Source organism: Thamnophis elegans, chromosome 8, assembly GCF_009769535.1.
Source record: "Thamnophis elegans isolate rThaEle1 chromosome 8, rThaEle1.pri, whole genome shotgun sequence".
NCBI classification, from domain to species: domain Eukaryota; kingdom Metazoa; phylum Chordata; class Lepidosauria; order Squamata; family Colubridae; genus Thamnophis; species Thamnophis elegans.
The window spans coordinates 14,705,058-14,732,595 of record NC_045548.1 but is presented as its reverse complement, the minus strand read 5'-3'; the positions used below and the strand labels follow the sequence as shown (position 1 = coordinate 14,732,595).

Below are 27,538 nucleotides of genomic sequence, written 5' to 3'. Positions count from 1 at the left end.
TGGAAAAAAGCAGATTGTGTACTTGCAGAAAAACACTAGGAAGGAAAAAAAATAATCACTATTTGTTTGCATGTGTTCTTGCAAAAGCATTTGTAATATTTCACTCTAACCCTAGGCAGGATGACTAAACCTAAATTCTCATTTTGAAAGTTAAAATGTGAAGCTTGAATAACAAATATCGCATTTTCTTGTTCCAGGGTTTGTAATAGTGTTTTTTTAAAGTATCCTAATATTTGCTATAATTCTGAAAAGAAATTCAAGAAGTATTCATTACATCCAAAATGGCACATGAGTCCCCAGTTGCTTTTAGTATAATATTCATGTGGCTAATATAAGAATTAATTGCCTGTAAAAACATTAAATTAAACAATTTTTAAAATTCAGGAAAGCCCTTTTTATATTCTTATGTCAAGAAGGATGTTTCCATGCAAGAGCATCTGAAATGTATCTATAATAGAGTTAGTTCTGATTTTTATGTCAATGTTTCCCATGCTATTAAAGTTTTGAATCATTCATATGAAACTTGCACATATTTTAATTTTTTTTCACCAAATGCAGACAAGCACCTGCCATATTACACCCCAGATTTAACAATTGTCAATAAGACAATTGGATATGGCAGTACTTGAAAACAGCAGATTAGAAGAAGAGAAGAGAAAAAACTGGAGAAATTCACAAAATACAAAGGCCTGCAAATAGAAGTAGAATAATATGGCAAAAGAAAGCAAATATAGTAGTACCAATTTAATAGGGACCTTAGGTGCAATCCCAAAACATCTAGAGCTCCACTTGAACACCCATCGGCATTGGCAAAATCATGAGTCAACTGTAAAAGGCACCTTAACTTGGAACAGGTTACATCATGCAATGATACCTTTAACATCAAATAACATCTGCCTATACAGCTCCTTCAGAAGGAATCAATGGGTGAATAAAAATGCCAAATCCAGTCTAAACATTTTTCTGATTATGCAAACAACCATAATAATAATTTGAATCAAAATAATTTCAAAAGAACAATTTTAATCAAAATTGAAAGATTATGGCATAAATTGGCTATCACGATCCCAGTGGTTGTTTACACAATGGGTGCTATACCAAAAAAAAACCTTCCAACTAAAACTCTGACAGCTGATAATGAACCACTTCTAGAAACAGAAAAAGTCAGTCTCTGTCTCTCTCTCTGTCTCTCTCTGTGTCTGTCTGTCTGTCTCTCTCTCATTCCCTCCCTCCCTCTCCCTTTATCTATCTATCTATCTATCTATCTATCTATCTATCTATCTATCTATCTATCTATCATCTATCATCTATCATCTATCTATCTCTATCTCTATCTCTATCTCTCTATCTATCTCACTATCTATCTCTCTATCTATCTCTCTCTATATATATGAATATATCCCTTTTAAAAAAGAAGAGGGAGGGTTACTTTAGCTTACAAAGTCCCTGTTCCTGAAGCTGAATATGTTTGGTTTTCATCAAAATGTGACTTTTCAAAAACTATTCCTCTCTGTGTAGCACTCACAATATGTTGGCATTTGGCATTTAAGATTATTTTGAAAATGATAGTATTTGCCATTTCAGCATCAAAGGGAGGCCATTTGGATTATTAATCTTATTAATGTTCTTTTTGTATATTTTGATTCCAACTGCACAATGCCATTCAGTTGTGAAGCTATTTCCTACCATTAAGGACATCAAAGAAATTTGCAAGGGTTATCAATAAATGTTATCTCTATAAGCGACAAGGGAACACGTCAGCATTAACAGGAAGAGACTCCTGGAAACTAACTGATGAGCCAACTTTTCTACGCAGAGAGATACTATTAATCAATGTTTTCTTGAATCTGTTGATAACAATTCATGTTTTACAGAAAAACAACAACAAAATAATAGTAATTCTTTAAAGCATGAAGTGTTAACATTAGATTGACATTTAAAAAACAACCTATTGGTTTCTAAAATGGGAAATTGATTGTATCTTTGGGAAACTGCAAATGAAGACTTTGAATCATTGTAAGTAAACATCTGAAACAGAAAGAGAGAATCATAGAATAAGCGATGACTCAACCTTTGACAAAGGTTTATATGCTTAGTTATAGTGTGTTGAATAAATAATTGTGTACCCATCATTTGAACTACAGATTATTATTTACCAACCATGGTGTCTGAAATCAAATATGATAAAGCATATCATAATCTGATAGCATATAACACTATTGATTGGCATGGGGAAGGTGACATCAGACTGGAACTCATAAAATATTCAGCATTTGCTATGGAAAGGTCAAATTGCACATTCTCCAGAATGGCCTTTTGCCTTCCAGATTGATCCTCTTCCTGTTCTCCAGTGAGCGTGGAATGGTGAGAACTGTAGTCGTCTCCATCTGGAGAGGAACAGGTTTGATTAGACTGCGCTACGAGAAGCTGTAACTTTTTTTTAAAAAAAAAAAAGTTCTGCATGCTTTGACTTTGCTAGTGATATTCTGTGTTGTCCTACAGGGATGTAACAACGGAAAAGATACAGGTTTAGTTTCCAGAGTGAAATTTCAATATTAAAATAACCGTAGTCAGCTTGATAATAACAAAAGAAAGAGGGCAAAAATGTTTATTCATCATGGTTGCTTTCACCAGCTAAACATATTGGTGAAAAAAGTCAAAATGGTGGTCACAACTGCACAGGTTTTCTACAAATGTTGCATATGAAATGGAGCAAGACTTCAACTCATGTCTAAGGCCATCATTCGTTCTGTTGCTTGAGAAGGGTAGTTAGTATAGGAAAGAAACTCTTTGCAACAGTAGGGCCAATTTCAAAGTATAATCACAAACCAATCAGGGTGATAAATCACAGTGGGTATAAAGATATGTCACAATATGTTAGATGGTTTTGAAAGAGAAAAGATAATTAGATTCACCTTCAGTGACTCTGCAATATTGACAAGAACTTTTAGCTTTAGAAAAGTTGAAAATCCTGTCAACCATAACTCTGCCAAAGACCTAACAGGTTTAATAAACTACAGTGAAAGATTACCCCTATAATTACGTCCTTGGTAATCTGTAAAGTCTTACAGTGTCACTTTTGCATCTAAAAAGTCAGCTAGAGTTACTCTGAAACTGCTTTAGGAAATTGAATTTAGAAACTAAAATTGTTTTTCCACTGCACATATATTTTACTCGCTCTTCTTTCTAAAGAAGGGCTTAACTTAATCAACTTATGTTGATATTTTGTACAGTATATACCAAGTGTCTTCAAACTGGTGCCTTCTAGGAGTGCTGAGAATACAAATCTCTGAATTTTCCAATCAGCATAGTCAATAGCTTTGCGAAGCCTGGCATATCGATAAGAAAGAGGTCCTTAGATTTGCAGTTACTGGTTGGCAATGTGTAGATGCCACTTATCAGGAGATTTATTCATTGTCAATCAATTTCTGCCATTTGTAATTGTCTCTATGTACTTGAGAGTTTTATAGCCCTCTGTCCTAGAACACATATATGACATTTGTTGTTAATGATAAAAGTGGTTGAAAATTAGGCCTATTAAACACATGGGTATGTAAAAAGGCTGTGAGTGGGTGGGAAGAACGTGGTCAAAGTGTTATTGAAAGCTGCAACTTGGCAAACTATTTTTAAAGTTCTCTCTTAAGAATAACTTTTTTAAACACGTGTTGGGAATTGTGGAGGAATTGTGGAGGCTGTCCACTATAGCGAAAAACCATTTATATTGCCCAAGTGTTAGAAGTCTACCATGTCTGTATTTCTCCTATTTAAACCTTTGCTTTTGCACCATATGTGTAGGAAGAGGTGGAGTGTTACACACAGACACACACACACAGAATTATACACATGGTTTAGTCATATAGTTTATTTGAACAGGAACCGTACCAGACAGAATTCTTCTTGTGTTGAAATATATCCTTTTCATGCACTTCGGCTCTGTGATTAGAACGATTGGCTCTCCCAGCATTAAGTTTAGTCTACTGGTGCCATAATTAGCCCTTTACTAAAACGTTGGTGGGTGCTCACTAATTTCCAGTAGTCCAGATGTCATTAGAACAATGTAAAGGTCTTCCACGAGGCCCAGTAATACTGTCAACACACACTGGACTGGATTTCAAACTCCCCCTATTGCTCCCTCCCTGCGCTTCCTTTTATTTGGCCCAGCTTAGCAGCTCCAGAGAAGAAACAAAAGCCTTTTCTAGTGGAAAGTTTTAGCAAAGCTGGCAGGGTGCCTAGATTGAAGACCCCTCCTCATTTTATAATGGTGATTGAAAGTGCATATACTCTTGTGGTAAAACACGCTGGATCACTAACCCTGCGGGTGAACATTCATTGTGATGGGTAGGGAAGAAAAAAAATTTAAGCCTCAAATAATTCATTAAGGTCAAACCTTTAATGGACCTTAATGTCCATATTTGAGTGGTAAGTCTTTGAATGAAACCATGCTGGGTCGGGTCGTGGCATTAAGATTTTCCTTTTTTTCTGTTGCAATAAGCTGTAGCAAGTACCCTTTCAGTGATAAGAGACATTTCAGGTAGGAAACGTTTAGGGCCGTCCTAAAGTGTTGCGGCAGCTGCTCTCTGTCGTATACATACCTCTCTACCTTCCCTGGGCTGGAAAGTTTGAGATTTCATTGAGAATGAAATGAATGCCCAAGTGCACTTACAAGTGCATCATCAGTGTATTGTATATTCATTTGCTTTAGAATATAGGTAGTCCTCAACTTGTAACACCCATTTAGTGACCGTTCAAAGTTACAATGGCAACTGAAAAACGTGACTTAGAGCCAGTCCTCACGCTTGCAATTTTGATTTAATGTAAAATAAGTTGAATTTAAAGAAGTACAAGAAGTGAGACTCAAGTGTTGGAGTCCTTCAAGGATTGGTGAAACAGGTTTAAATGAAGAGATAGGGGGCCACTTTGAAATGTTGTAACATGACAAGTTGCATACATTTGTAACTGTCTCAACAGGGAAGGAGAAAGAAGATTACTATATGACAATGTCAAGCCATCATGCTTGGATAAATGGTGACTTTAACCATCTTTCCAAATTCTGGGAGTTGCCATTGCAGTCTGTTAAGGAAGATTAAAATGGCAATTCAACACCAAATAAAGAAATTTGGTTAAATTTGGCTAGCTGGTTTTTTAAAAAAAGAGGAAGTTTTGTCAGTGAAATTCTATGCAATTGTCTTCAACTTGAAGACTGTAATGAGAAGTTATGGGGAACAAGGTGCCCTAAATGTTGCCTTATTTATGATAGCATTGTTATGTGTAGCTGTAGAAGAATGTTGGGTGGATGCCTACAAAAGAAGAAACCTAATTTCATTGTCACACTTGGCATCTACTAGAATACTTCTTAAAATCTTTAGACATTGACAGGGAATCGCCTGCCAAAATGGAATGTGTTGGCTGAGAATACAACATTTAAGAGCACCACTCTAAAACCGAGTTGCTGTGCTTTTGTGTAAAAGACCAAAAACCTTTTGTCTCCCTTTTGCCCTGATGTTCAAGTATTTGACATGAGTAACGAGAAAAACTACAAGCAGAAAAGAAATTAAACAAGCGTCCTGTGATTTTTGATGCATTGTGGAAGTGTCCTAAAAAGAAACATTTAATGTACATTGAAGGGCAGCAGTCAATCCAACAAATATGCTGATCTTTGTGACATTTTGTGCAACTGCTTCCTTTAGCCCGAATATCTCTCACACAGAAAAAATTGAAAGGCAGTTGGGAGTCATTTCCCATTTCGAACATTTGCTTCCTTTTATCATGCCATTCTAAATAGGAAGGATGTTTAAAATGAGCATAATATTGCTTAGTGGATAAGATCATGTTGCACATAAGTTTCAGAATTTTTGTTTACTTATAAGACTGGGATGTTGCCAAAGAAAACTTACATATTCTCCAGAAACTTACAGAGCTTTCCTGAAAAAGCTTTGTTCAGATGCTTGCATTCATCACTGAAATATGATATCCATTTGAAATATTTCTGGGGAGCGTCACTTGAGAGCTGCATAGTGTTGGCAGGTCATCCACAGCCACTGTGGGAGCTGTATAAACTCTCATTGCTCTAATGACCTAGTTTGTCTTGACAAAACTGCTTCTGGATAAATTATTTTTTTGAAAAATAATTTTCATAATGTCAGCCAGCAACCACGTTGAGGTCAATGAAGAGCCTTGGTCTTCAAGATTTTGGCCATCTTTACTCATTGTTATTTTTTTTTGTCTCTATCATAGCCAGGAATATTATCGTATAAAAATAATTTGGGACATTGTGGAGGGGCATAGGCCCTAGCAGAAAAAATATTATTTTTATTTAGGAGCATATCTCATAAAATATAGCTTTTTTTGCCGTTTTAAGGCCTGTAGAGTAGCTGATCCAGTCATTTTGGACTGGGAAACTTTTTACCATTGGGGAAATCATCAAGACGTAATATTACTAGGAAATACAGTTTGTGCCTGTAAAGGATGATAATCTATGGTATGGTGCAAATTAGGAGGGGATTTGCAAGATGACAAAGTGGTTTTGGGAATCAGGACTGAAGATAGGGAGAGAACCAAAGAGGAGAGAACCAAAACAAGCCATATTAGAGGGTAGCAAAAGTCCAAGTGACTAGAAAAGAAAGAGCAAAGCTTCAGAAGTTTGTTGTTGTATGTTATGTATTTATTGTTTTCACTATATTTGAAGTATCCAACTTTTAAAACATAATCAAGCTTCTTTGTCAGACATTAAACAACCAGTTCTCCAAGTTCCAAATAAGATCCTAGAGTAATTCTATTACTGGAATTCGCCTTGATAACTTAATATTTGCTAGGAAATATTTTGCTCAGTATCAAAACTCCCATCTGGTTTAATGGAAATTGCACGAGGTCTACGACAATAGCCAAAAATGCAGGATGATTACCGTATGTTTACTGAACCTAGCACTGACAGTCTAAGCCCAGCATTGCTTTTAGAGATCTCCAATGCAGTACGGGAGATTGTTTTTCTTAAATATACTTTAGACAACTGTTGATTTTGGGTTGTTGTTGTTGTTTTAAAGAAAACGGACAGATTCTTAGTTTGTTTCTAAAAGATCGGTCTGCTCCCTGTAATCCATGAGATTGCTGTCATTATTGTCTTTTCTTTGTAAAGGATGACATCACCAAAAAGAAACATCTTGCAAAGGTACTATATAAAATATTTTTATTTTGTCTCAAAAAATGGGAAAATATATACAGTTGCAAATTTTATTGGAAAAGTTATAAGGGAAAGTTGAGCTGCTGGTCTCTGTCAAACAGGATGAAGTTCTGTCAGCATAATGTGTTTACATCATTACATCTGGATCCTGCCTTTTTGCATGGTTTTCCAAATAGCATACGTGAGTGTCCCAAGCAGTTTCCTCTTTCTAGCATTGATTTGGCTATGATCTGCTTAGATTTAGTAGAATGCTACATCAAATGGTTTTGTATCATCATCTACATGTAGCCACTTGGAGATCTCATCTGTCAGCTCAGGGTAAGGAATCATCAATACTGTACATTGATGATGCCCAATTGTACATGGTGATGTTGAAATTCTTCTTCAACTCTTGTCAACGTGATGAACATCTATTGAGTATAATACACAATAAAGAGAAGATTAAGCAGAATAGCATTTCAACAGCATTGATCCAGACAAATCTAGCTTCTGAACGCTCAGGAATCTTAATGATTAGACCACATTCCTATCAATTCATTTCTCTGCACTGTTCTGAAGTTCTTTATCATTCCTAATTAATATTGAAAATATTAATTTATTCATTGAAATATTCTTAAACCTAATCTTAAAATGAAAGAAGTTAGACATGTCAAACGGTTGGATTATCCACTGAAAACAAATTCAGATTATCAATCAACACTTTCCATTAATATAAACTACTCATTTGACTAAATGGATATTTGTATCATATTTTAAATCATTTTGGAATCCTAAAATCCTAAATGGCTAATTTATAATAAATATTTCTATTGACTTAATTTTCACTGTCACAATAATCCCCCTGATTTTTGTTATTTTTTGACAAGTTTAACATCTCTGCTAACATATAGTATCATATCTTGAGTGACACAAATTCCTTTCTCATCTCTAATCAGAAAAAAAGTCTTAGGCAAAATCCTTTTCCATTATATTTCTTAATGGATTCTTTTTTATCTTAAAATGTCAAGAATTGAAACTAGAATTTTCTGTATTGCAAGTACTATATGTGATTTACTTTTCATATCGATTCCTTCCATAATGGTATAGTATTGAAGTTTTCAGTTCTGGCATCATATTGTAACACTGGAGTTGAAGTTTGGACATTAGTCCAAGACTAAGATTATGCGGCCATATCTACATTTTGGTTTTTTTTAACATTTCTCTCAATCTTTCAGTACCAGTTTAGGGACATAGCAACTGCTAAAATGTGAGCTTTCTGTGAGTCTTTGGAGTATTGCTTCAGTACATTAGTTTCAAAAAAAAAGAAATATAGATTACATCCCCAATCTCTTCAGGAAATAAGTAATAGTTGCTGCTTCAAAAGAAGCTCCAAAATTTTCATCTTCTAAATTACAGAGGGGAAGAGCTTAAAAAGAGTTTAAGAGATATTACAGGCAATTCAGTAATGTTTACAAATATTTTCATACTAGAAATATGAGACTCAGGAGTAGCATCAGATAACTCAGACCAAAAGATAACATAATTCCAGTGTGGATTTCAGCAGAATCTCAAAAGAAACTCTTAATAGTAATCTTTCACACAGTTAATGGGTATGTAATGGTATGTGTAACATTTCTTCCAATATAGCTGGTTTTTATTTCTTCAAAGAAAGTGCCCTCTAGACCGATCCTCTTCCAGAAGTAGATGAAGCATTTCAGCTTATATCTCTAAAGAGATAGAAAAAGTTGTAACTTGATGGTGGAAAAATAGTTTGACATGGAACTATATGAATAAAATGCACATATAGTTTCATGAAAATACGAATAAAATCTACAACCTTAAATTCATTTTAAACTCTAATCTTCTACTGGTCTACTGTTTGATGAGATGGGCTGAATTTAATTTTTCATGCCATATGTCAGATATTCAGTAGGATTTTAACATTGTGAAAAAGTATGTTGCATATTCCTAAATGCTGAAAAGGGTAGAAGAAAGTAATATGACCTCACTCTGCAAGGTGAAAGTGGACAGTTTGTGGCTCTCCAGATATGGCACTACAACTGCCAGTAATCACAGAAAGTGTAGCCATATTAAAGAATACTGGAACTGTTCCATACCAATCAGCTAGAGTTATGTGCTTCTACATTGGCATTGCTTTTTCTGAATGAGGAAGATCATAGTTTAGAAAGCCCAGTTCCTTTAAATTCAAATAGCAGATGCTATTGGGATTTTTTCTTTTCAAAATGCAGTGATTCTTATGATCTAACAATTCACTGTTGTATAATATATAAAATTATTATTGCTAGAGATCCAGAATATGAGCAACCATGCTACCATGACAAATGTGTTGGGATTTAGTCTATTTTGTTTTTGAGTTTTTTTAAAAAAAATTGGCTTGTTTTTAAAATGTTTTGATTGTTGATTGTTTTGATGAAATATAAGATATAATAATGTGCTTCTAAGTTTCTCTGCTAGATCCAAGTAATAATAAGACATATAGATTAGTTACATGGATTAATTAGATACTAATGAATTAGATTACTGTGAGAGATGAAGATTAAAGAATGTAGAGGTTAATTGGAATAATGAATGTGTGTGTATATGTATTCAAATATATATATATATATATATATATATATATATATATATATATATATATATATATATATATATTACAGCACTGAGTTTGTTGCATATTCATAGTTGCTGTTGCGTAAATGGGGAAACCCTGGACTAACATAACAGAAACTGAAAGCAGAGAATATAATAGCTACATAATTTTTTAAACTATTTTTAAAACTAATTTGAGAAACACCTGTGTAAAGTAATTTTCAGACAGCATTCCAGTTCAGAAATATCATGAGTGTTCGTTTTAACCAGAGAAAGAACAAAAACTAATTGCCTTAACCATGGCACTTAATAAAGTGTAGGTATAAGAGATTAAAAATATCAAAAAATAATTTTGTTTGTCAACCTTTTCCATTCTGTTATTTGAAAATTACTCAAGAATTTGCAAATTCACTCTTGGGGCGGGGGGGGGGGGGAGTCTGCAAAAAATGACTCAAATCCAGAAATGAGATATAGCAATAGCAATAGCAGTAGACTTATATACCGCTTCATAGGGCTTTCAGCCCTCTCTAAGCGGTTTACAGAGAGTCAGCATATTGCCCCCAACAATCTGGGTCCTCATTTTACCCACCTCGGAAGGATGGAAGGCTGAGTCAACCCTGAGCCGGTGAGATTTGAACCGCTGAACTGCTGATCTAGCAGTAGCCTGCAGTGCTGCATTTAACCACTGCGCCACCTTGGCGCAGTGGTATATGAGGAGCAGATTTTAAATGGAAATATTAAACAGTTTTACTAAGCTTGAGTAGGTTTTCTTTCTTTATGTAATTTAGCCACAAAATATAAGTTTTGAAACTTAGGAATTTCCTTCCTTCCTTCCTTCCTTTCTTCCTTCCCTGTTAAGCAGAAATAGAAGTTCTGTATATTATCCAGTTTTCTGCTCTCAAGAAGAAACAGAATACTGCTGCAAACTTCCGTTATCTTATCTGCAGCATTCTTACTTCTTTGATAGCTAGCAATGTACCACATGATGTGCTTTATTACATATAGAATATGATTATTTATTTAATTAGTTAATTTTATTCCTTCAAGGAAATATTAACTCCTAACAACTGCCTGGTCTAGTCCCTCAGGATTCTTGGCAAGATTTCAGAAGTTGTTTGCCATTGACTCCTTCCTAAGGCTAAGAGAGAGTGGCCAAGGGCCATCCAGATGGCTTTGTGGCCTAAGGCAGTACTAAAATTTACAATCTCTAGCCTTATTCTTTAATCATGACACCAAAATGGCTCTTCTTGAATATGATATACCATTGCATAATATGCGTACATAATTACAAATCTTTAATATTTTGTTAAATGTATTTTCAAGATCAAATTCTGAACCAAGAGAAAAATCCAGCTAAATTGAACACACTAATTAATATAATTTTTTGAGTCAAGTAATCATTTAGTTCTTAGGAGAACATATGACTTCTTAATTGCTAGTTATACTTTCTGGTTGAAGGGGGGGGCATAGCCAAGGGCAGATCTCCCTTCCTACCTCTCACCATCCTCTAATTAAGACAGGATGATGTCACAACAAAAATATTTTAAAGCACTAAACTCAGGTACTGTTAAAATGTGGCTCATTTGTATTACCTTAAACTCTTGATCCTGAATGAAATGAAATTTATCTCGATGGTCAAGATTTCTTGAAACTCAGGCTTTGGTTACATTAGCATACCATCTGTTGTTGTGCCCCTATCTTCCTAACTAGAGCCAAGGTGGCGCAGTGGTTAAATGCAGCACTGCAGGCTACTTCAGCTGACTGCAGTTCTGCAGTTCGGCTGTTCAAATCTCACCGGCTCAGGGTTGACTCAGCCTTCCATCCTTCCGAGGTGGGTAAAATGAGGACCCGGATTGTTGTTGGGGGCAATATGCTGACTCTGTAAACCGCTTAGAGAGGGCTGAAAGCCCTATGAAGTGGTATATAAAGTCTAACTGCTAACTTCCTTTAAATGGAAGATTGTTCTGTATTTCATGACACATTTCTTTCCAGCTTTTGGGATGATTGTGAATTGTGAAATAAATGCCCTCCTTCATATCTTCTGTTGAAGCTCCTTTGAAGACAATCTGCACTGCCACAGGCTTGCAAACCATTATTACAGCTCTTACATCCAAAGGCATCTTGCATCTCTTTTTGGTCTGATCCTCTTTTCCTAATGCATATACATGGAGGGAAGTATGCAGTGGAGTACCACAAGGCTTTGTTTTAGGCCCAGTATTCTTCAATATCTTCATCAATGATTTGAATGGGGGATCAATGGGGAACTCATCAAATTTGCAGAATGCAGCAGCTGCCAAAAAAGCCAACACATTTCTAGGCTGCATAAACAGAAGGATAGAATCAAGATCACATGAAGTGTTAATATCACTTTATAATGCCTTGGTAAGGCCACACTTGGAATACTGCATTCAATTTTGGTCCCCACGATGTAAAAAAATGTGGAGACTCTAGAAAGAGTGCAGAGAAGAGCAACAAAGATGATATGGGGACTGGAGGCTAAAACATATGAGGAACGGTTGCAGGAACTGTGTATGTCTAGCTTAATGAAAAGAAGGACAAGGGGAGACATGATAGCAGTTACAATATCTCAGGGGTTGCCACGAAAATAGGGAGTCAAACTATTTTCTAAAGCACTTGAGGGTAGAACAAGAAACAATGGATGGAAACTAATCAAGGAGAGAAGCAACTTAGAACTGAGGAGAAATTTCCTGACAGTTAGAACAAGTAATCAGTGGAACAACTTGCCTCCAAATATTGTGAATGCTCCAACACTGGAAGTTTTTAAGAAGATGTTGGATAACCATTTGTCTGAAGTGGTGTAGGGTTTCCTGCCTAGGCAGGGCAGTGGACTAGAAGACCTCCAAGGTCCCTTCCAACTCTGTTATTCTATTCTAATGTCCATTTCCTTGATCTTCCTGGCTGGCTGAGGAAATCTGGGAGTTGAAGTCCACAAGTCCTAATGTTGCCATGTTTGGAAATTCCTACTCCAATAGCAATAGTTAGACTTATATACCGCTTCATAGGGCTTTCAGCCCTCTCTAAGCGGTTTACAGAGTCAGCATATTGCCCCCAACAACAATCTGGGTCCTCATTTTACCCACCTCGGAAGGATGGAAAGCTGAGTCAACCTTGAGCCTAGTGGGATTTGAACAGCCGAACTGCTGAACTGCAGTCAGCTGAAGTAGCCTGCAGTGCTGCATTTAACCACTGTGCCACCTCGGCTCTTATATATCTCTTTTTAAATACAGAGACTAGAACTGGATTTGGAGACACGGTGGTTCTATCTTTTTTCCCTATTGCTTTTATGATTTGAGGCAAGAAATCTCATCTGTGTATATTTGTATTCCTGTCAGCAGTAAATGAACTAACCATCATTAGCATTGCAGCTCAACCTTATGATTGTTGACCTGGGCTTGTCCTCAAATCTAGAAACTGAGACGCAAAACAGGTTGAGAGCATCATGACATTTCCTGGTCCTTTGTTATTTCTTCTTCTTCTCATAACCCAAACTTTCCCTTGATGAAAATATTCACAACACTTTCAAAAAGACAGTCAGAGTAAAGAAAGGGACAAAAGCTTTCACATCTGAGTCACTTATCCTTCCTTATCGGTCCTTTGGAGACATTAGCTAATCAACATATGATAGGCTGTACAATAGAACAAGTGCTTTGGGCTCTCCCTGTTTTCCTAGCCAGCATGGAAACTTCTTATTCCCATGGTCGCTATAGAGAGTTTGCTTTTAACTTCATTGCTTTCGGCTTAGAGGCTATCATCAGCAAGAAGCAATATGCAGGCATGTGATATCTCTTCTCTGAATAATGCATTCCCCCCCCTTTTTTTTTTCTTCTTCTGTTCTTTCCCACCCCAGTTGTGAAAATTTTCAACTCTGGGAGGCTTCTCTATCAGGTTCAAGCAGCTGCTGTTGTTTTAGATATGGCAGAGGAAGTAGGTACCGGAAAACACTTAGTGCTCACGGCCCTTAGAAAAAATCAAGAAATTCTGCTGATTTACTCAAGCCTTTGGCTCCATTCAAAGCCAGTGACCAGAGAGAGGTGGGGAGGAGGAAAAGGGGAGGGGGGGGGCTTTCCATCAGACAACTGTGTCTGGGCTGTAAATGTCAGAACTGAGGTTTTCGCCATCACCTTCTTGCAAGGTCCTCCAGAGATATTTGATACGGCTGTATAAATCATGAAATACTTGGCTCTGAGGAAAAAATAGTTCCACTTCAGCTAACATCTCAGGAGTGGGACTGACACGTGTGCATTCAGCACAAGCAAAGGCATCTGGTTACAGAGTTGTAAGCCAGCTGAGGAAAGCCCCCCCCCGGCCGCCTTTTTTTAAAAGTTCTCAGAGGACAAGAAATGCTCTAAAGCCCCTCCATTTTATCACTTTATAGAACCAAACTTATACCAAAAAAAGGAGACTGTCTCTGATGCTTCTCTGGATCTCCACAAATGCATTTAACAGGGCTTTGAAAAAAGCTGATTTGAATATACAGGGACTTTACAGAACTTACTAAATTGTTCATTTAAAGTTAGGGTAAGGTCTTAATGCCTGCCTGAGAGTATAGCAATTGGCTGCAATTTTGAAATCAGCCAAGTTCAAAAGAAATGCATTTGACTTTGGGTGGCCTGTATAAAATTCCCAACTCTGCTCCTCACACTTGGGTGATGCCACAATGCTATGATAAGAAACGGGCCTATCGCCATTGAACCCAAAGTGCAAGAAAACCCTTTATAAGTTTGACCTTGACCTCCTAAAATCAATAGCGATGGTATAACAGCACTACCACTTAGCAAATTGCCTCACTAGTTAACATCTGTAAATGTTTATTGGGGGGGGGCAGGGAATTACCGATTAAAATATTTCTCTTTTAATTACAGTCTCCAGATGAAATTGGTTAAGAGATGAAATTGGTCATTGCATGAGAAGGCCCCAGAGTCGGCCAGAGGCTGGGGGAGCACTGCTGCTCTTGGCTTGGCTCCCTGCTTTATAATGTCAAACTCAGAACACTCTTTATGTACTCTTTTCTATTTTTTTTTCTCCTTACAGCGGTCCTTGCCAGCAAGCTGTAAACTACTGTATATCACTCAGATTTAAGAACCTCAACTTTAAAACAAATTAAACACTTGTTGACATTGCAATAAAAATCAGAACTGAACTGAAGAGATCACTTAAACTACACTTCAATTATTTTATAGATTTAAGATTGCTTTCTAGGATTCCCAGGCTCCCAGTGCTGCAGAGTTATTTCCTCTTGGTAAATGCATGGAAGAAATCACTAAAGGGATCTAAAGGGGATCTAATCCAATGAATAAAAAGGTTAAAGCCTTGATGGAGAAAGTGATTGTCCGCTCTTCATCTGGCCTGCTAGCAATCTGCCCTGTTTACACCAGATAGAATGTCTTTAAAGAGAAAGTCAAATTTGGCTCTCTTAAAAAAACATGGTTTTATATGAGAAGGGCAACAAGCGAAAGTTTGGCCCAGGTTCCACTTCAGCCAGGTAATGGCATGACTTTTGTCTTTGTCCAATTTTTTTTTTCTCGCTTCCATCTCCATACTTAGCTGTAACCTTTAATGTCCTTTTTATATCTTTCCCCTTTCCTTTATAAAGTGGAAACTTCTTCATTCCAGTTGAGTTTAATGCCAGATTTCCATTCTTTTTGGATTTTCCCTCCCAAAATAGGTTGGAATGAAAGTATTTCAGAAATGTGTACAGATAGAAGCTACTTTTGATAACGGTTTGCTAAATAGGGAGTTTAAAAGAAGATAGTGGAAGAGTTCTACTTTATTTAGTTTGAGCCAAAAATGAGAATATATGGTAATTAATAAAATAGTTTTGAAAATCATCCTTTAAAAATAATGATATTGTTTTTGTATTGGCAAGGCCAAAAACTTAAACATTTCAAAGTCTATTGCTCTTTGCTTTCTTGGAGGAGAAAGTTGCAGCCATACAAATTTCTCTGTATGTCAAAAGGAAAACCATTGGTACCTTGAGATATTTCTTCTACTATAGTGACTGATGCTACTGAGCAGACATGTTGCTATTTACATTTTAAATGATCAGCATTGTATAAAGTACTAATATTGATATTGCCTTAAGCAACAGTATATGCATATTTCTTTCCTTCTTGCAATCCAGTGTCCACCATTGTTATGAAAGAGTTTGAAAAGTATGTTGTTCCTGCATGGTGATATATTAAAAAAAAATAAGGAAAGAAACCTAACCCTGTGTTTGGCAGTCGAAGTTGTGGTAACCATGTACATTTTCAGCCTTTCATGCTGTAATTCACAACTTCCAGAGAATCTGACAAGTGAAACACTACATTTTCTCTACAAAGACTTTTATATGTCTGAATGGAAAGAAACAAATAAACGTAACAAAATTGTTATTTATGCATATTTTACTATTTACATAATAAATGTATAGGAACTATTCAAAGAAATAAATATTTATGCAAAATATTGATTATGAAGGAGGCCCATTAGATGAAACATAGGTATTGATTATGAAAATATGAAATATTCTTTTCCAGCCATCTACATACTAATAAAGGAATATTAAATCCAATAGAAAAACTTTAGGTTTCTTGTAACTACATATTATTAAGTATTAGTTACTCCTCAATCAAATCCACAAGGTACATATGTATTCGGAGTAATTGATTTTTGTAATAATAAATGAGAGTACTAGTTGTTACAAGGATTGGTATAATTTGACATGCACAACCTTAATTAACCGGTCAAAAGGAAATTTTGAATAGGTGCAGAGGCTTTATAATCATAGAGATCCATCTGAGGTGCCAACTGTATACAGAGGAGCAGAACCAACTGAGTCTCTATCTTATTAATCTTTTCATACTTTGGAAAGTACCATTCTGCCATTTATATATAATCTCTGGAACTAAGGTCCAAGCGGTTTAAAGGGAACTTTACAACCAAGAATATATATGTATAGCAAATATGATAATATTAATAATATTAGGTTTCAGGAAATGCTCTTGAATGGGGGCTAGTGCCAAGGGTATATATTCTACAGTGTGGGGACACTGCCCACCACTTCAACTAAAATGACAGCCCCACACCTAGAGTTAATTAAAAGTCTGAAACGCGACTGAAAAGAAATTGTCTTAAGCATCCTTTCTTGATAATCCAGCTTCTCTTACTTACAAAAGAGAAACAAAGGTCAACATTACCATGCATGAGCTGGCTGTTATTGTGGTTGAGGAAAAAGTTTAATGATAAAAAATATACTTACAGCAAGCAGGCTGCAGCCACTCATTCTACATGGACATGCTTTGTGTATGTCCCGTTTGAACTTGCATACAATTAGACAGTAGATTGCTGACATCTGGCCTTGAGAAGATGTCATTTGTTCATAGCAAAAATGAGTTTTACCATACATGAGATTAGAAATCTGTAAACATTGTGAGCTTGGACTGATGGGTACACAGTGTGTGCTGACAAGTGATATGTCTAAGTTACATGCAACAAGGTTTGGAGTGAATCTATCATTGGTACCAGATGTTTGCAATAAGATGACGTGTCCTTAACCATAATTTGAGCTGTACTTAATTCCATCTGTTTTTAATTTTTACCACAAAATGTCAATTATTTAAAAATCCAACAATTCTAAGAAACCTTAAATTCTACTTTCAAAATAGTTTTGTATCAAACACAGAATGCCTACTGGCATAATGTTTGTCAAACAGTTGGAAGCAAGAGGGGGAAAGAATTGTGTCTTTTTTCACAATTCAGTTTATGAGGTTTGCTATTTATGTGAAAACCAAAAGTTCATAGTTTACTGTATCTGAAGCATTGATTTAGAGTTGGGTTGCAGAATTGTGGGAGGTGGCCTTTGGAAGCATCACTTCAAACCCAGGTGAAGAAAAGAGAACTGAGATGGACTAACTGTTCCTGAATCCCAGATTAAATTGGAGGACAAAGATCAGCTGCGAGAGGAAATTCTTCTACTTTAGTGGGTTTTTCATATAATTTAGGACCCTGATAACTCCAGGTTCTCAATCACAAATCAAGTTGGTCGCTGCAAATCTTCTCAAAGGCACAAAGCCATGCCATGTCTAGCTATGCAGTGCACAACAGTGCATTATAGCTGTACAATAATGCATAGCAGCTGTGCATTGTCTGGGCAGCTATGAAATAAGTAGTCACCAGAGAACAGGTTCAGGTGATGGACTTCCTTATTAACCTTGTATGATTTTAATAAGACACGAACTTTAATGGCTGAATAGAAGTAACCCAGTCATGAATTTTTTTTAAAAAGTACAACAAATGAATAAAACCACCAAGGTCCCCAAAGCCCCCCCCCAAAAAAAATGTATTGTACATGTTGAAATTCTTGCTTGAGATCTATTCCATAGTCTTCCTGTCCCACAATTCAGATATATGAAGTTTATCTAGGGAGAAAGAGGTTATTTCAACTAGGAAAACACTTTCATTATTAATGACTAATGAACTACACTCACAGGTGGGAGGATCATGTTTTATTAAAACCTGTTATTTGTCATCATTTCTTTCACTTGGATTGTGGTCATGGCTTAATTGAGATTAAATATATAAAGACAAAATATGATTTAATGTAAATTCAGAATGCCTGGAGTAGTACAAAGTCAAGTTCTTTAAGGGAAAGTGTGGTTATGTTTTCCACTGTTCTGTAATCCTACTTTATTCTTGATTCCTTGTTTCATTTTGTTTTGTTTTGAATTTTGGAACTTTTAGGTTAATCCCCCATGCAGTATGTTGCGCCCTCCTTACGTCAGCTTAAAATATTGCTTGCTTCTCAAGGGCTTTTCATCCAAGAAAGAGATGTTCCCAACATCAATGCCCTTTTCCTCTTTACATTTTCTTGTGTAAGAGAAGAGTGCTGCATTTTCATTTATGGTGAACGGACAGCCACACTATTCTTTTTACAGTATGGTTAGAGATATTGTTGTGTATGCTAATCAAAAATGCCTTGCATAAAAGTAAAAGTGTCCCTGCTAGTTTTATTTCACTAGTTGTAGCCGATTTTAGGGTATGGTGCTCATCTCCGTTTCTTTAAGCAATTGAACCAGCACTGTCCAAAAACCTTGCCATGGTGATGTGACCAACATGACATCATCCACAGCGCAGGGCATACAGCAAAACACAGAATGCTGTTACCTTCCCACCAAAGTGAATGGTACCTATTTATCTATCTGCATTTATATGATTTCAAACTGCTAGGTTGGCAGGAGCTGAGGCAAGTAATGGGAGCTCACTCCATTATGCGGTGGTAAGACTCCAACCACTGGAGCAAAGTCCTTCTCTGGCATCTTTTAAGCCAGTGAGCCTCATGCTTTGCATAATGTGAGCCAACATGTATTTGAGATCAGAATGTGAGATTTATTTAATTTAGAATCATGGCAACCTCCAAAAGTACATTCTAAAAGTAAACCAGGGATGGGCAACTATGGCAACTTTATGACCTGAGGACTTCAATGCCCAGAATTCCTGAATGCTGATCAATGTTTCTTTGGCTAAAAATCATCGCTTGTGAAAATAACTTTCATTTTTATTGTTATTTAGCATTTATTTTAATTTTATTTCTGCTTTGTTTTATAACATTGCACTCCTGCCATTATTAATGAATGTGGCTTTATAATGCTCTGATTCTATTTATTCATATCAACTTTGGTTCTTTAATTGTCATTAGGCCTACTTAATTGAGAAATCAATCATGAACAGACATTATAAAAGACACAGCAAATTATTAAAATAAAAGTACAAACTATGATTGAACTCTATAATTTACTGACCCCAAAACTTGTTTTACAGTTGTTATTTTTATAATCTGAGAATTGCTCAGGATTATAAAAATCAAAAAGGATTTTATTTATATGGGAGTGGTTTTACAATATATTATGAACCATTGAAAGCCATGGGTACCCATCTGGTTCAGACAGAATTATATAACTTTAGTCAAATATTCAATCGAAATTATTGGACACTTTATTTAAATGCATATAAAGATGGTAACATTATTCATTCTCCTACAAAAGTTGAGCATTTTATTGTAGATTATTGAAATGGAAATGATGTAGTGAAAGCTTTTTCCATGTTTTAACTGTCTTTGGAGCATATCATAATTTTAAAAAATGATTGTGATAGCAGGATATATTTGTTTGCTACTACCTGTATTTTTTTTTAATTGACTTATTGTGGGATTAAAAAGCAAAGCAATTACCGGTAGAATATTTCAAGGTAGAAGCAAGAAAGAAACAAGAACACGTCTGCTTTCTAAATTGTCAAATTTCTTTGGAACAGCCATGGCATTGTCATCAGAGCGTTTCCATACCACATTCTGCTAAGCTCCAATCTTATATTGTTGTGCCTCAAATGAAACAAACAAAATGTTAAAAAGTTATGATATTTATGTACTTACTTAACAAGCACATCTAAATTATATTAAAGTAACCCAAATATCTTTATAATCCCCAAGGCATGTCACAACTTTTGAGCACCCCTAATGTTTGGAAATTGAAAGTTGAACATTTTTACATGCCCTCAGTAGTCGAAGTCCTTCTTATCCCATATTTAGTAATAACTTTACTAATTCCCGTGTTACTAAAAGTATTGACTAATCAGACTGCTTTTAAAAATACATGTTGATTAAAGTTGGTTAATAATAATGTTTAATGCTTACTTGGTAGGGCCTGCACGAGGCAATTTGCCAACACATGTTCTGTACTGAGATTGAAATAGAATTTAATATGCAGTTAAACTGGCTGTTTCTAAATATTTTGACCATTTTGTCCTTAAGATGGGATTTAGCTAAACCACAGTCTTGATTTAGGAATGAGGCTACTACATCCCACTCTTCAAGCATCTCTTCATTAATTGTCAATCAAAAGATAGAAGCTCTTAAAACTAACTGAATATTATATTAATATAGCATAGCATAGCATAGCATAACAACATAACACAGCATGTGATACAATTCCTAGAGTTCCCCTACTGTATGATTATTTTAACCATTGCCAAATTCTTTTGAAATCAAACTAGAAAAAAAAATCTAGAGTCTGGTTTTTCAATAGGAACATTAATCTTGAGTTATAAAATTGCAGGTATTTTTGTAATCCGTACTTTAAACTTACAGATTTAGAAGTCCTTCATTTATACTCTCATTACGGAAAGCCATAGCAAATCTGAACTTGTATTCTTTTCCTCATTAAACCATGCACATCGATCTACAAATTTATATCTCTTTGGTTTGGAATTAATTTCATTGCCATAAACCTGGTTATTTTAGGAAAACCTGGGGCTTTTAAGTGAAAAACATATATAATTTATAATTTTGTATATATAATGTATAATTTAGCAATATTACAGTTAATAAAAATTATAAGTTTCCATTAGGATCAAGATGATATGTACATAAGGTTTTATATTATCAGAAATAACACAATGCTTCTCAACTACTAAAAGGAGTTCAACTTAGTATTCTAGAAAGGCGAGATAATTTTAAAAATAGTTTCTATGTTTATATTTTGCTTTTACAATCAAAACATTTAAAACTTTATTGAGTTAATTTTATAAATATATTAGATCTGCTGTGAAAAAGGGAAAGGAAAATAACCTAGTCATATTTTCTGAAAATATTTTCTTTTCAACGTTAAAGACATTTAAGAACCCATTTTGTGAACTGTAGTGTAACAGCTTGCCACATCCTGTTGCAGTGGCCTTTTATGTGTTAAGCAACAGAAAAGTTCCTTTTTCAGGCCTTTGACAGGTAATGTGACTACAAAACAAAGCATTTCTCTTTCATTCTTGTGACTTTTGTGCTCAATCGTAAACTTTATACATACTTTTTTTTAAAAAAATATGTCAGTGGAAAAGTGAGCATGACTATGGAAACGATCACATTGTAAAATTGGAAAATGTTTTGGGAAACTGGGTGTTAACTTGATAATTTCATCAGATAATACATATTTTTAAAAGATACGCAAAGCATTACTAGGAAGAACTGCTCACCTATAGGAATATTCTAGACTGCAATAGGAATATTCTAGGCTACAATGTTATATATCCTTACTTAAAATAAAGCCATTTGAATTAATTTGTCCTTCTCAGTTTAAACATATATTGTATATACTGTATATGATTGCATCATAACTACTGCACATCAAAGTTTCTAGTTTGAAATTTAATTTGGTCTCAAATGTATGGTATGATTTTCAACTTTTCACTTCTCTTCCTATGCCTGTAAATTAGCTCAGTTGAAAAATCAATTTAACCTACATAAAAAAATACCTTATTCCCAAAAAACATTATTATCACATTTATCTCCAAACGGGGAGAGAAATCATGAACGGAAGAACATAATACATAGGAAGATTTCTGAACCAAATAGGTAATTTCTAGCAGTTTGGGATCCAATGCTTCAGAAATAAAATAATCCTGTATTTCAGAATAAAGTAACCACAGTAAATATCATATAAATGGGTCAGGTTTCACATTCTACATTCCACAAATTGTGCCATTGATGAAAGGAATAAAGACACTGATGTCTTATCCTTTGATATTGGATCCACTGGAAATGCACCAGAAAAACAGACACTGAAGTGAAATACTTTGTTTTCAACTTGACACAAATTACAATCCTGCACACCCTTTTACCTTGGAACAATTCATTGAACTCAGTTGGATTTAGTTCTCAACAACTCTCCCTCAGACTTCACATGAAATTTCTTTCTTTTTACTTTTGGACACTTCCTGAGGGAATGAATTCAGAACCACATTTTTATCAATGTCTGTGTATTGTCCTATCAGTTGCCCAAGGTGCACACTTTGGTGCACACTTTGCATTAACGGGGATTTGTTGTCCAAGCAGTTTTCAAATTGTCCTCATTTATTTAGGACTAAGCTGTAATGGATGCAAGTAGACATGGGTACGATTGTTCTGTTCCTAGTGACAACCAGATACTTTGGTTGGCTAGGGTTCATCACATATAGGGAGATAATTCATACTTTTTAAATCTGTTTGGCATGGAAATTTATGGATTCCTCCTCGTGGGAGGAGCCTACAGTGCCTCAGGAGTGGCATTGGTGGCGTGTAGTGGATATAAAGCGTCAACTCCTTCTATGTGGAATTGGGCTGTAGGAGTTGGTAGAAGGAGCCATACACTAATAGGGTTTCACTTCAGGCAAGATAATGAAATGACCACTGAAAAAATATTTTCTCCCAGCTGCCTTAACTGGTGAAGGACACTGAGCCGTCAATACAGTTTCCAATTCTATTCCAGGAGTGTTAAAGACGAATATTAACTGCTGGTTCGTATGTGGCCCTTGCCCCTAATGTAACCAGCACCACGGAGAAGGCATTGGCTCTGTTTCCTGACAGATGTATGGACTTTTCAGATTTGATGGAGAAAGATTTCGACAGATATCTTGTATCGTATGCCAGATTAATGTTTTCTTAAACCTGATAGATGAAATATTCCCTTTGTTATGAACAGGAACCTTCTCATTGTAAATAAACGAAGCTAGACTAAAAGTCAATTTAGTACATCTGCATTGCATATTCATTCGCATATTACTGGTGTTGGTATAATGTGCTGGAAAATTGATTGTGAGCAGTCAGGGATTTTCCTGGTTTTGTTCATTTTTCCCCTAATTGACTTCTATTAGCAACTGTGTTTACTATAGCATACTTACCTACTAAACTACTCCTTTCTTTCCAGCTCTTCTGCGTCTTTGGAGTACTGATGACACATAGACTGGACGTGTACATAATGCAGGCGGTTATATTTGTGTTTGCATAAAACATAGCCTCTATTAGCATTCCTTAAAAGGTCCAGCATATTCCATGTATATGTATGTGTGAGAGAGAGAGAGTCTATGGTTTTGGTTTTTTTTACTAGATTGTTTGCCATGTTATAATTTTGTCACATTATAATTTTCTAAGGTGTCAAGTCTTGGTCAGATGTGTGGGTACACCACTAGTCTAGTTTTAACCCAAGCTGATAGAGGTCTAATGTTTAAGAAGTGGATAGCACAGCCAGGGCGAGGCTAAGAAACAGGTGGAGATGCAGGAAACACACTGCAGGTTGTATATTAGGTCTAATAAGGCAACTTGTGTGGCCAGTCAAATCCACCAGTTGTTCAATTTAATGCTGTGGAACAGCAGAGCTAATGGGGCCCAGCTCATTTCTCCAGTCATCCAGCCCAACTTAGTTTAGAGCTGCAGTATCTTTTCTGGAGTTCATGCAGGTTGTTATAAATGCCTTTTGCTGCAAACTGCTTTGTTGGTGTAAAGCCGTGTTACTCAACTATAGCAACTTTAAGATGTGTGAATTTCAACACCCTGGCTTTGGAATTCTGGGACATCTTAAATTTGCCAAGGTTGAGAGACTCAACCTTGCAAGTGAGTAGGGAAGACACCTCTGGAGTTTATAAATAAAATGGCAGATTCCATGACTCGGTATCTGTTATCTCGTTGGCAGTCTGGGATTTCTGATTTAAGCCCTTTCTATGAAAAATACTAAACCAGTCTCACGTGCTTTTATGAAAAGTTCAACAGTGCAAATCCACAGTTTGCGTGGATTCCTCTTGCACAAACACATGGACTTATCTGGACAGGAATGATCAACAGCTTTCAAGCAAAGGGAAATATGGGCTTTCCCAGGATGGTTCCATGACGTGGGCCTGTGTTTCCCCTTCCCCGGGATATTAGGAAAGCTTTAAAGTGGTGACAGCCGTACTGATGACATTTTGCCTATCTCAGTGTCAATCAAGTCATGGCAGGGGCCGCCAGGAGATGAAAATAGAGGGATGTTGTGCAGCTCACTGTTGATGGCCTTTGCCAGGTTCAGTCATTTCCTGTTCATTTGCCAAAAATCACAAGTGCTAAATGGACATAACCGGAGTGTGGGAAACTTACACAGAGCAAGAGGAGGAGAAAAAGAACCACAAGCAACAATAATACTGTGCTATCAGTCCATGAAGGTTATGCTGATATTACTACATTCTCTCGAAATATTGTATAGATAGAAATACTCCTGATGGATTTTTTTAACGAATGCATGTATAATTGACCATTAAGGAAAATTTATGCATGTTGTAAATACCATTTTTGATAAAGCAAAAACACCACTTTTAGTTCCTTTCTTCCTTCCCTGTTTCATCGGTTCAACTGTGGAAATATCAATCTATGGAATCCCACTTCAAAAGTCTTAGAATAAATATTCAAGGATTCAGGACTGCACCTTCTAGTTTTGGGTACTATGCTTGCAACTTTGGCAGTTTATTTGCAGCAGATGAGTGTTTATATAGAAAGTCAGATAATATTTGTGTTCAGAAATGTCCCTAATGCTTTCTTTTCCTGTAAATAATAATGTGATGAATGCATTATAGCCAAGACCCAAGTCCTACTTTTCTAATGGGATCCCTTATTTTGCATACAAGTTAGCATGATTGCTTGGGACAATGTTATTCTTAGACCATTTGAAAACTGTTGCTTGCTTATGTCAGTTAGTCTGAAATGCCTTAGGATGTTACTTTAGCACAAGAGAATGTTGGAAGGATGCAATCAAATAATCTCTAATTCTGTTTCTTTCTCTCTCTCTCTCTCTCTCTTTTTTGCAGTAAATGAGATAATAAGGAATGATCTTTCCAGCACCCATGTCCACTAACAAGTGGCCAACTAGCAATTTAGCTGAGATATCCACATCAAATAATTGGAAGATAATCCCCGGTACCATTCTAGTCTTCCATTTTGTTGACTGTTTGGAGCTGACAATTACCTCATCTCTTTGTCTATGCATATATATATATAAAGGAACCGGTTGACTTCAGCTAAAAAAATGCCTCCTTTTAAAAATCATCTCAAGGAAAATATTGGAAATGAATACAGCGTGGAGTATTTTATGGTTAAAATAGGAAATGTGATCAAACTGATAACCAATCTCAAAAACTGATTTTGTTTCTTTCGGGCTCTACTGGACAACAAACCTGGAAGTGCCTTATTTTGTTAGTTTGTGGCATCAGGGAATTGTATTGGCAGTGTTGAAGTCGTTGCCATCCAAAGTATTTCTAGGCACAAAAACTGTCAATTGGTATAGATAGAAGAATCCTCTTGAAAGTAAAATGATGTGTCTGAATTCCAGGTGTGTTTTTTCCCCCCGGTTTTCTCTCTTGAACTGTATTTGACATCCTGCTGCCTTATTCATGTGCATTTTTAAACCAAATTCTCATCTCAGCTGTACATTTCCAGCCTGTCACATTTCTTTGCTTAGGTATTGTAGAACAGTTAGTAATAACTAGCGTGTCAATATTTTTACTTCTCTTTGGTTTCAACATAGCACAAATTAACTGAACAGCACAAAAGATTAAGGTTGATGGACAAAACCCTTTGGGGAAAAAAATCTAACTTTTGCTCAACGAATTGATGTAAATGCATGTAGCAACCTAGCATATACGCATGCATATATATTTATATATATTGTGCGTGTATGTGTGTGTGTGTGTTCACATACACAAACCTAATATGTTTAGTATATTTAGTTGCCTTTTGAAGGTTTTGAATTTAGCAATAATTTCTTCTTCTAGGAATTCAGTCCAGATCCCAAGAAATGCCATTTCTGTATTGTTTTGTTTCAAACAGTTATGTTCTTTTTTTTATCTCACGCTGATAAGCAAGCACTTTAGACAGTGAAGAAGGATGTGTATGAAATATGTATTAATTCCCAAATGACAAAGAATGAGTTAAAGCCATTGTAAATACCGCTACTGAAGAATGTAAAATATTTGTTCAGTTATAAGATGATTATTCCACTGAAGCCTTATAACTCTCTGCTAAATGTACAACCCATATTACCAAATGTTTTAATATGCAACCCTGTATATCATTGTTTCAGAATACGGTAGTTTCATGTTAATAGATACAAATAAACTTAAGCAAGTAATAATAATGCTTAACATTTATTTTGTACAGCCATGTTACCATGTAGCTAGTTTAGTCATCCACATAAACAGAAAAAGCATGGCTTCATTTTTAAAGCATCTAACATTAATATTGTGCCTTAGGAAATATGTGTGACCTATGCCACAGTAATATAAGTGGCAACTAAGTGCAGTGTACAGTTAATGGAAACTCAACCGGTTTCACAAAAAAGTGAAACAGTCCTAACTATTTAGAAATATTACTCTGTACAATTATGTCTTACTTCCTTTTTTAGAAAAAAAAAAGCCATATTTGTAACATTTGCACATTACTGTGAAAGTATAAGGATATAATATGGCTGTATGTAAATATTATGTTATGGTAGTTGGCTGATTTTGCAACTGTTTAGCAAATCATTTATCTTGTACTTAGCTTTGTAGGAGATGCATGCATATCTTCTAAATGTGATATCATGTATAGCTACAGCTAAACTTGTAGCTGGAAAAAAAAATCCAATAAAGCACAACTTTCTGCAGAAGGCTACTTTTAGAGTGCTCTTTTTTTATTTCTGAGTCAGAATGTTTCATGAAAGAATTATGTTTTAATTTTTATTTTTTATTTATTGTATCTTGCCTTTTATTATTTTTACAAATAACATATCCAGCGGCAAACATATCCAACACACCTTCCTTCCCCTATTTGCCCCACAACCCCTGTGAGGTGAGTTGGGCTAAAAGAAAGTGACTGGCCACCGAGCTGGTTTTAAATGGCTAATGTAGAATTAGAACTCATGATCTCCTGCTTTCCAGTGTTTTAACCATTTGACCAAACTGTCTATAGTTGACTTACAG

General features: G+C 35.7%; 1 protein-coding gene across 1 annotated transcript in view; it reads left to right on the top strand.

Annotated features, from left to right (window-relative positions):
* Window positions 1–27,225, top strand: part of NFATC1 (nuclear factor of activated T cells 1) — a 122,141-nt gene extending 94,916 nt beyond the window's left edge. The window contains 1 exon segment of the mRNA XM_032222210.1: window positions 25,391–27,225. Coding sequence (XP_032078101.1) covers window positions 25,391–25,437 — 47 coding nt within the window. The 3' untranslated portion in view covers window positions 25,438–27,225.
* The last annotated feature ends 313 nt before the right edge of the window (window positions 27,226–27,538 follow it).